Below are 11,004 nucleotides of genomic sequence, written 5' to 3' on the forward strand. Positions count from 1 at the left end.
CGCTTAAGTTTATCTTGGGTTTGAATAGGGTTGCCATGTAGGGAGTTTTTGCCTACTTTTTGTCGGGTAATATACATATTTTTAAATTATGTTTAAAATATCTTTGTTTTCTACAAAGAGTGCTGTCCGAAAATAGATTATTTTTTTCATAATTTAACTTAACGAATTTTTTAAAGTGTTCAATTGTTAACGAAAATGTATCTATTTGTAGATAATATTGAACTTATCTGCATATATTTAACATGTAAGCCTAAAGCCTTAACAGAATTTTAAGATAAAATGTCATTGTGGAGATTAAAACATTGGTATAGCAACACTGGCAAGTAATAACATTTAACATTACGCATCGCGCTGTGATCTAATATGTTAGTCAGCTGTACAATACAATCACAGTCATAATATATTCATTCTTAGATAACACAGGATGTTACAAACGTAAAGATAGTTATAGAATTATATTCCCTTCCCACTTAGATTCAATATCTCACTGTCAACATACGAACTAAAATACACTTTTTGTGTTGCTATTATGAAAAGTTTTGATAAATTTATTCAGCATAAATTAGTTAGTAATTTTGCGTTACTGCGTGTGTCATTTAGCTCTGACCAAAATTTCAGGTCCAACAACTAAATTTGCAGTTCACCGATCAAAGTGTTGTTTGTAACTATGAGTCAATAAGCTGTGAACTGCCAGTTAACTCAAAACTCTCATCATAACTATGCAGGTATACCTTGAGGTTAGCTGTGAGCTATTTCAGTGGTCTGTTCCATAAATGGACCGTAAGCTGATCTACAGATCAGCTACAGCTCATCTATCTTAATTGAGTTACCATTTACTGGTATTACGATCATATTTGTATAGGTTTCGAATGTTCGTTCTATTTATAAACGACTCAATCAGCTTATATCAATATTGTATGAACCACTTTAGAGATAATACTTGTCGAAGTCTATACTAAAATTATAAAGAGAAGATTTGTATCCTTGACTTTTTCTATGTATTGGAAAAACTCTAAAACTAGTGGGGCGATTTTAAAAAATCTTTCACTGTTAGAAAGGTTATTTATCTGTGAGCAACATGGGCTATATTTTTTATTATTTTTTTTATTCCATGACGGAGAAATAGCAATAGTAATAAATAAATAGAACGTTGTAATCATAAATCTTTATTCAAGAAGGCCGTGTAGTCGTCCTCTAGCGTGTGTAGGTGTGCGTGCGCGGCGAGCAGCGCGTTCTGGCGGCGCAGGTTGTCGGCGAGCGCGGCGTGCGCGCGCGCGGCGGCGGCCAGCTCCCCGCAGCGCGCCTCCAGCTGCCCCCGCGCCGTCTGCTGCTGCGCCGACAGCGCCCGGCTGGCGTCCCGCAACTCCTGTCGGTTTTATAGTAAGCATGGTTTGGGCATGTTATGGGGATAAGTTGCTTATAACAAGAAAGACGTCAGTTGTGAGTTTACACCGCTAAAGGCAGTGGTAGAAAACTGGATGGATTGCGTGATATGATCTAGAAGGACGTGATGACTGAGATGACGTATGATAGTTATTAAGAATTAGAGAGTTTATGAATATAAAACATGAAATTAAAAAAGTAAGTGAATTAACATAACTTACTAACATTAACAGAAAAAATAATAGTTCTAAACGTACATCGCTTTAATTTCTGCAATAAATTAGAAGGTTGTAGATCTTCCCTACGTCTATTGAACAGAAGAGCGTACGAAAAGATGATATTTTATGCAAAATTCACCTCATTTTTGACCGACTTTTTTTTGTATTAGAAATCAATGGGACGAAACCTTGCCGAGCACACCATAGGTTCAGCAGCTATCATTGCTAGAGACCTTACTAGTACTACCTTCTCCGCCATCTTGGCAGTTTCGAGCTGTCGTGTGAGGGTGTCGAGGGCGCGCTGTTGCGCCTCCCCCCGCCCCCGCAGCGCCTCCGCCCGCCGCGCCGCGCGCCGCGCCTCCCCCGCCGCGCTCCCCGCCTGCGCCACTGCCTCCGACCACTGACGCTCCTTCTCCTATATTGTTCATCGGTACTATGCTGGACTAACAAAATAACAGCCCGAGCCGAGGCTCCTGAGGAAGCTTTCAAACTCATAAACGAGGTTTAGGCTAAGCGTTTTCTGCGCTCGGCCACCTCAAGCCCGGTGAAGCTGTAAATGCCTCTTCAAGGCAAACAGTGACAAATCAGTCTCAAAAAAAGCACTGCGCTGGATTGACACAACACTAGACGTAGAAAAGCGCCCCATTCTGGCGTGATCAGTATTTCTGAGTGTTTAATTACGCTATTTACAAGTATATTAATCGTCCAAAAATATATTACACTCACTGACACACGCAGACTCCATTATTGGTCACGTGAGCAGACTTTAAAGGAGATTGTAGATACAAATCTACTAAATTTACACCAAAAATATCGTTTAACGATTGTAGTAGGAAATCTTACTGAAATTTAAAGTTCAAATATTTTAACCACCAACTAAACTGCTGAAGAGATGTTTATAAAATTTGATATAGATATAGAGGACAGTCTGCAAGAACAAATAGGCTACTTTTTAATACTGCGCGGAGTCGTGTGCGAAAGCTAAACTAGAATTACAATAAAACACTTCCAACATGCAATATTTTAAAGTCTCTCACTTCTAAGTTAGCCTGCAGCGCGGCGCACTTAGCTCTAGCGTCGGCGGCGGCTGCGCGCGCGGCGGCAGCCTGGCTCAGCTGCGCCAGCCGCGCGCCCTCCAGCGTCGCCAGCTGCGCCAGGTGCCCCGCGCACTGCGCACTCTGCAACGCAGCCCCGCACTAAGCTACCGTGTGTGACGTCACAGGTCACAGACAGAGGTACAGGCGCGGAAATCCGCAGTGTACAACTTTCGTAAATATTGCCTTGTTCCTTGCACGACAATCTCCACTTTCAAACTAATTACCAATTAGGTGGCAGTGAATTTGTTTATGCGAAGAAATATCAACAGCTAAAGGAATTACGTATAATAAAATATGTATCACTGACCGAGTTTTTTTTTCATATAAACACGTACAAAAGCCTATCTTACTAATCTTACTAATATTATAAATGCGAAAGTTTAGATGGATGGATGGATAGATGGATAGATGGATGTTTGTTAGCGTTTGTAGCCTAAACGGCTGAACGGATCTCCATGAAATTTGGCACAGATTTAGAGCATAGTCGGGAAGAACACATAGGCTACTTTTTATCCCGGGAATAGTTAGGGTTACATATCTTATTGAAATTTGGCACAGATATACAACAAAGTCTGGAGTACACATGGGATAAGCTTCATCCCCGAGGTGTCCGGTTCCCGAAGGATACGTAGCTATTTGTAATTTATACAGTTCGTATGTTTTCTAATACTACGCGGACGAGGTGCGGGCAATAGCTCGTTAGGTAATATTAGGAATTCCTAAGAAGGAAGTAAATTAACTCAAAATGTAAGTTTTTTGGGAAATTGCGTTTGCAGTTTCGCTTGTTTACACAGGAGATTAGAGATGAGAGAGAAAGACGTTTTGCTATCTCTTTTGTTTTCATTCTATTGTGACGCTTGTCGAACTAGTCATATTCTCGCGAAAATGATGTCGTTTATAATAAAAAGTAAAAAAGATGGTTATATCCTCTTATGACTAAAGGTGCGATATGATTAATATTTTACACGTTCAGATTCCCTGATTGTACCTGCTTATCGAGAGCTGCCTGCATCTTGTCGACCTGCTCCTGTAGAAGCTTCACCTTGGCCGCTAGGAATTTGCACACGCGTTCCACAGACACACGCTCTAGGACATACCATAAATAATACAAATTAACATATAAGTTATACAATTAATATTGTGGGCGATTGTCGAGTTTGATATCAAAATGTCGAGGATAGAACGAAATGGACATTTAACTAAGAAGCTAAGCCCACATTATCATATTAAAAAAAATCTAGGAGGAGAAAGAGAAAAATCGAAGTTTGAATTTTTAAATGTTTAGTAGTAGTCTCTTTAAAGAATTAAATATTTCTAACCGTTTTAATTTATTTGCCTACTCCTTAATTTATCGTATAATTTAATCAGCGCCATCTAACGGCGATCATGAGCAACTTTATCAATAGTATGTGACTTGTGCTAAAGTTTTTTTTTTAAATTATTGATTAAAGATTGGATAAAACAAATGGAGATTTAAAAAAAATATCTGTTATGTAAAGAATAAATCTGGGAAGTACTACTCTGCGTTTTAAAACAAAATATTAATGTAAAATAACTATGGTAGCAATACCACAATCTGAATTTGACTTTTAATGAAATTGTGGTATTTGTAATAAAAAATCAATGTTTTTAAAGAAATTTCATGTCGAGATAATATATATAATACATCTAAAAAATTAAAATAGTAATCTATTAAAACAGTTGTAACAAAATTTATTATTTAGTTAACCTACTGAACATTTCTTAATAAATTCCATATTTTAATTTCTTACTAGTAATTACTAATATGTTAGTTTGTTATATCTTTGTTATTGCTTATATGCATAAGCACTGGAAATAATTTCAGAATTAAATATATTTATTATTCTTACCTTTCAAAAATGTTTGAGGCAATATCTTGTCATCAATATTAATAGAAACAAAGGCATGTAAGAACTCTATATCATTATTTAAAGAACCATTTTCATTAAACATACAATTATGACACATTTGTACTGTATTTTTATAGTAATTTTCAGAGATTTCACAATTATTTTGTCCTGTCTTTTTCATTTCTGTATTTGCCTTTTGGTGATTAAGTCTCTCTTTTTCTTTGTTGTTTAGTATTGGGTGGTTAAGTTTTTTCTGTTTATCTGCACTTTGTGGGGTTAATGTTCGTGTATCACAGCAGTGTTTTTTTATATTTCTAGGTGAAGGTGTTAATTTTAATTTATGTGGCAGATCTGCAAATACATCTGGTTTTTGCTGAAATTGAGAAATAACTAGATATCGTTATGAATTTATAGGTAATGTTAGAAGAAATTAAAAAATATACCATAGCATGTTCTATTTCCTTCATAAGACTTTCTGTTTTCTTTTCCAACTCCTTGTTTAGTTTTTTAAATTCATTTTCGCGCGCTAAAAGTTCTTGCGAATCCATCTTTGATGACCTGTTTTTTAAATATTAATTTCCTTGTATTTTATAATAGTTTATTTTTAAATTAGTCACCTTTTTATTTTACTTTTCAATACAATAGATGACAAACTTCAATGTGTTTACATTTTCGAACGTTACTATGGTAACAGTCAAAATAGCTTCCATATTCATTAAATTGTTCAGTCAAATAAGAAACATATTTTAAAGAATACTAACTAAATTGACATTCAAGTTTCTGCAAATCAGTTGTAAATTATAAACCTCAATTTAGAAAAAGATGTTTACATAAATCAATTAAATTATTATTCTTAGTAAACTGTTGTTGATGAGAATGTGCTGCCATCTAGTGTTAAAACGTAGAATTAACAAAGCGTCAAAAACAGCTGTGCGCAGTCCAATCAGGACAGGCCTGAAATGTCAATAGAGCAGTGTTTTTGTTGACATATCTCTTTGTTTAACATATGATCTCAATTGAAAAAACCTCGAATATATTTTGATAAATACCATTCTAGTATTGTAAAGTATGCTTAAAAACCAGTAAATGTTCATTCATTTCTATAAAACAATGCGTCTAAATATCTTAAAACTAAGATTTAAAGTTGCGTGTGCGAGCGAGACGATACGTGCGCGAAAGAGATGAAGGAAAGTTTAGAGGTTGTTTCACAGATTTTCAATCGATTTACGAATGAGAACGTTCTTGGGCCAGCTGACATTTTTTAGTTCATTACTAAAGCGGGCGGTGTGTAGACGCTCGCTTTACGTTACCGCATCAATTATTGAAAAAATCACATTTGGACAGCGTTTGCTCGTCCTCGGACACATTGTGAATAGTGCAATAATGTATTTGAAGAGAAAAAGACACGATTTTCGTAGTGTTATATTATAGCGCAGGTGTTCCCTATTGGAGTTAGACGAAAACGCTTGCTGCTAAAAAGGTAATCATTGTTTTATTTTTAAATGATGCATGCAACATGCAGAGAAATGGCCGAGAGGAAGTGGTCAATGGAATATTCAGTATGCATTAGTACAATCGTTTATTCCATATCGTTGCTGGTTTTTAGAAAGTTTGACAGATTTACCAATCGACACTGTAAAGCGACCATTTTGTGTTGACATTGAACCATATGGGATGTCGTTAGTTCTTTGTACATTATTATTTGTGAAGGGTATATCAATATTACATATGATTTTATGAAATAAATAGGATAGTAGATAAATAAAGCAATGAACCTAGGATTTAGATGTGTAATAAATTAAACCTGTCAGTGTCTTTAGTTTGCAAACGTGGTAAGAATAGAATCAGCTGTTCTCTGATATGTTTTAGAAATTCAATGTCAGGTAAAAATTGAAGTATGAAGGTGGATGAATTTTTTTTTTAGTAAAAGTACTGGTTCAAGCAGGTATTATGGATTTTACAGCTGTTCGTTCTAAACGTCATGCGAATATAGTCCTTATTATCAAGAGCTTTGGTTTAAAATTAAACGATTAGATTTAATATAGTGTGGCAATACTCTGAATTCAGCCTGCAATCCCTTCAGACCTGTTCTAGGGATGGGCTTGCTGTTATCGATTGATATACCGGTTTTTAAATAAAGAATTTTACAAAACCATTATTTCAAAATAAATTATATTTTATTGATATTGTAACCGTCGTATTTATTGACTATTTAAGATATTTAATTATACGAAGAATAACTTTTCTAGTGACTATTTTTTTAAAACATTCAGGTTGGCTATAACGATATTTTTCTGGTTGAAAGTTTCTTTTATAGCGTTACGTAAGCAATTTTATTGGCACTCCATCGTGTTAGAACTTAGAGCTATGTAGATGGAAATAGTTTACACGTGCCACTTTAGTTACAAACGTACATAAACATTTAAATGTACATATTTAAAGTTTTTACTATTTTACAAATTCTACGCTACGATTGAATATACAAATGGACGTTTTTTAACTTAACTGGTATTGGCGTTTTCAAATAACTTGGCTTGCAGTTTTCAAATAAAAATATGTTAAGCGGCTACCTTCGGTGGTTACACAGTCGCCATTTTGTTTAACTCACAGGGTTGTAAGTTCCGAACACACTAAAATGAAACATCAAAAATAGGGATGTCCTTTATAAACCGTACTTTTTATCGGATAATTAATTTCGTTGAATACAATAACTTATAGAACATTAGTTAATTATGGCCAATTTACTAATTATTTTGATACATATTACAAATGCATTATCGGTAATGTTGTTGATGTTAATATATCGTAACTAAATGATAACGTGATTTATGTTTATCGATGTATTACGACTCGTATCACCTTTGTGTAAAAGTCAAATACATTGTTAATTATTAATCGAAACGGTGATAAGTTTAACGAGTGATGATGGAAGATGAAGTTTAATTTTGTCTTTACATTTGAATAAACACTATGTATAAATGGTTTCCTTGTTTATGGTAAAACCATGGTCGTGTGTTATTGATCGATGTGAGTTTTTTTTAACACGCTCAGTCAATAAAATATGTTGTTCAAACTATATTAATGTGGTTCCGATATAAAACCGATTTCCTTTTGTTTTTATAAACATATTACATATCAAAAACTTCTCGAAAGATTGTTTACAGAGATTGGAATAAACCATGATTGGATGTTTATTTTTGTCTCGATTAATATTTACTGTATTTTAGTTTGTTGAATTAAAATCTACCGAGTTTTCCTTTAACAGGCACGTGTTTTTACCCTCATAACTAATCTGTCGCGGACCGCCCCGCGCTCTAGAATTTAATTATAATTGACCTTTCCGCCAATCGGTACTAATCTAACACGCGTTATGTACTGTTTTTACAAACGTTAGTTAGAATTTCCTGGATCATTGACACTTATAGTTGATTATATGTTACTTTCTTGTTAATAAAAAACTATAAGTTTTTTGACAGCATTAAAGGCATTTTGACAACAAAAACAGGGTTTCTACCAGACAAGTCTGTTTGTCATAAATCTTGTTAAAATACATGTGAAATTGGAAAGTGGGTAGGACCGGCACTTGTCTGTCAAGATGTAAACAGTTTATTTTGATCTGTTGGGGAGTGGCATCGTTAGACAAGTTCTTGTCACAAGACGGATAGAAAAACAAACCAATGACAGCAACATCCCTTTAGTCGGTCATAGTATTTGTTCAGAGCTACGAACTTTATACGCAACTGAGAACTTTGTCTGATAGGTATTGCTAAAGTAAAGATGTTATTCTATCGAATGATGGTGACCCTTAAAGTTAAGGTCAAACTCAGAAGGTGCTAGGTCAACTCACGTACTTCATTGAGTGTGTAATTCAATTACTTGGTTAAATCCATAGGGATGCTTTTTAGTCTGTCGATAAATTAATGATATCACGATATATTACACTTACAATATCGTCATACTAATATTATAAATGTGAAAGTTTAGATGGATATATGGATGGATGTTTGTTAGAGTTTGTAGCCTAAACTGGTGAATGGATCTCAATGAAATTTGGTATAGATGTAAGGTACAGTCTGGAAGAACACTTAGGCTACGTTTTTTTTTTATTACCACGCGGAGCAAGCCGCGGGCGAAAGCTAACACATAAATGTGTTTTAAATATAAATGTGATAAATATAGTAAGCTCTTCGTAAAGTAACCAATGAATCTATTTACGCGTCAACATTTTATCGATCAATGCTTAACGTAAGGAGTAATTTCAGTTCGTCCTGTTCTTTAAATAACCACTTACTGGATGTCGATAACCTCTATGCTTATTTCCATCGCCTTTTTTTTCTTTTTATTATCGCATACGGACATATCCGTACAAAAAACGTCTTCACATTATTAACCTTAATTGTTCTGGAATAAGGCATTTCGGCATTTATTTGTATAATTGTTGGAACTTTAATTATTCTAATTGAGAAATATTAGTTTTTTAAAATGTCATTATACTAGAATTTTCAAACATATTTTTTGATTGATTTATTGATTCCCAATGAAATTCATAACAATTATTTATTTCAGTCTTTAATCGTTTTGATTGTTTTTTTATTTATGAATATGAGAAACTGTTATATTAAGTTTTATCGTAAATGTATCGTAAATTTAAAACCGATAAGTAGAGACAATGTCACATCACTAGCCTAAATTTAGCTCGCTGCGTACAAAGTCGTAGCCCTTTGCGGAGGTCCGTAACCTCGACGCTTCGAGTTTTTTAACTCGCTTTGCGGATCTCTTTTTATTTTTTAAAAACTAGTTTACGTACGTGACCTCAAGGCATTGTTAGTTTTTTATATTGTGGAAATACAATGCGATTGAAATGAACGTTTAATAGCTTTGTTTTTTTACACACAAGACCAAGACTTTGTATGTAGATGACATCAAATACACACGGTATTAAGTCTTATATAAAAATTAAAATTAATACAAGTAGAAATTGATTTTTAAATATGATTAATTTAGTCCCGGCGTCAATGAAAATTGACCGCGAGAAGTTACGTAGAAAATCTTCTTTGTTACGAAGAAATCATTTCTTTTTTATACCAGGAGAGCATAAATACAAAGATGTATTAGATACTACAGTACTTAATGGACCGTTCAACGAACAATAAGCGGGCGTGTAGTTTTAATAAAGAATGTGTGCCAGCAAACGGTAGGGGGAGGGGAGATTGCTGACCCTCCCGGGGGAGTGCGAGGAGGTGCTGCGCTCCCCGTGCAGGATAACGGTGTAGCGGTACTGGCGCACCCTCGACGGCCATATACAGCTCCCGTGGCCCGCGATCTATGTCTTAAATGCAACAAATTGTATTTTATGCTTGCCTGGTAATTACAACGGACACAATTAACTGAGTTTTTTTTATCAAATATCCATTTTCTTAGAATTAATACAGTTAAGTCCTAAGTCCTAAACTAATTCTTTTATTTAGATGACCTATTACGTCTAACTACGGTATGCAAATGAGATTGCTATACGAATAGTTCTTCAAGGGAAATACCGACGTGTATGTTTTGTTAAGACAACAAACAATTGCGTAAGATGGCCATCAGACAATGGATTGCATCAGACGGTGCAAATTTCTGGAGTCTGTTGTAGCTTGCAGCTTGCTGTGGTATGTTAGGGGACTTGATTGTTTTTATTCGAAGCCAATCATCGAAATCATGCGTTATTTCGCAAATGTTAGTAATATTAGTAATTGGGTTTTTTTGCTTATCACTAACCCAAAGGTAGATGACCCTCGTACGTTTTTAAATTGAAATATAATTCTATATACACTAGTTACAATAAATTTTGTTAGATTGACATGACATGACTCTTTATTTCTAAACTATGTTTTTAGCGTGACTTGTTTCGTGTGGAATTAAGATAACTTAGTAAGTAGCCTATGTATTCTTCTAGAGTATGTTCTATGTTTTAAAGTGTTTAATTTATCATACAACACATATTAGGTTTCCATAAAAAGTAAAGCTTATGCAATTGTATTATCGATGGTGGTTTGCATATTAACACACCCCCCATACCCTTTCCAGAACACCGTCGCTTAAAGCCATAAAATGACATTTCGATTTGATTGACCTACATTTAAAAATTACCTTTATTATGCTTTACCTACACATTACCTATATATTTAGACATTACCTACTTGTTTTACATTTTGTAGGTAAATAAGTGATTATTCCTTTAATCTATCTATGCCTACTATTGTAATAAAGCGTAAACACACACTTCTTTGTTGCCTAAGATGTCAGCAATTACACCATATTTTTGAATAATTCTTTTTTAAATAAAAAGCCCTACACTTATGTCACGCTTTAGGCTATATATTTTCACGCCATTAAACTTAGGATGTAAATATTTGGAATAAAAACCCTAATGTAGGAAAGAGACCATAAGTT

General features: G+C 34.5%; 1 protein-coding gene across 1 annotated transcript; it reads right to left on the minus strand.

Moving 5' to 3' along the window:
- Positions 1–1,156: 1,156 nt before the first annotated feature.
- LOC106101289 (uncharacterized abhydrolase domain-containing protein DDB_G0269086-like) lies at positions 1,157–5,220 on the minus strand. The gene is made up of 6 exons (XM_013280455.1): positions 5,013–5,220; positions 4,570–4,942; positions 3,687–3,784; positions 2,639–2,779; positions 1,849–2,016; positions 1,157–1,366 (listed from the first exon to the last, which is right to left on the minus strand). Exons 1-6 carry the CDS (start codon positions 5,115–5,117, stop codon positions 1,157–1,159), a joined length of 1,095 nt encoding a protein of 364 aa, XP_013135909.1. The 5' UTR covers positions 5,118–5,220.
- Between the last annotated feature and the right edge of the window lie 5,784 nt (positions 5,221–11,004).

This window comes from Papilio polytes, unplaced genomic scaffold (assembly GCF_000836215.1).
Source record: "Papilio polytes unplaced genomic scaffold, Ppol_1.0 DF823991.1, whole genome shotgun sequence".
NCBI lineage: Eukaryota > Metazoa > Arthropoda > Insecta > Lepidoptera > Papilionidae > Papilio > Papilio polytes.

Coding starts and splice junctions, on each gene's coding strand:
- LOC106101289 (XM_013280455.1), bottom strand. CDS start 5,117: ATGGATTCGCAAGAACTTTTAGCGCGCGAAAATGAATTTAAAAAACTA. Junction 4,943..5,012: donor AGGAAATAGAACATGCTATG/GTATATTTTTTA, acceptor TCTCAATTTCAG/CAAAAACCAGATGTATTTGC. Junction 3,785..4,569: donor GCCTCAAACATTTTTGAAAG/GTAAGAATAATA, acceptor GGTATGTCCTAG/AGCGTGTGTCTGTGGAACGC.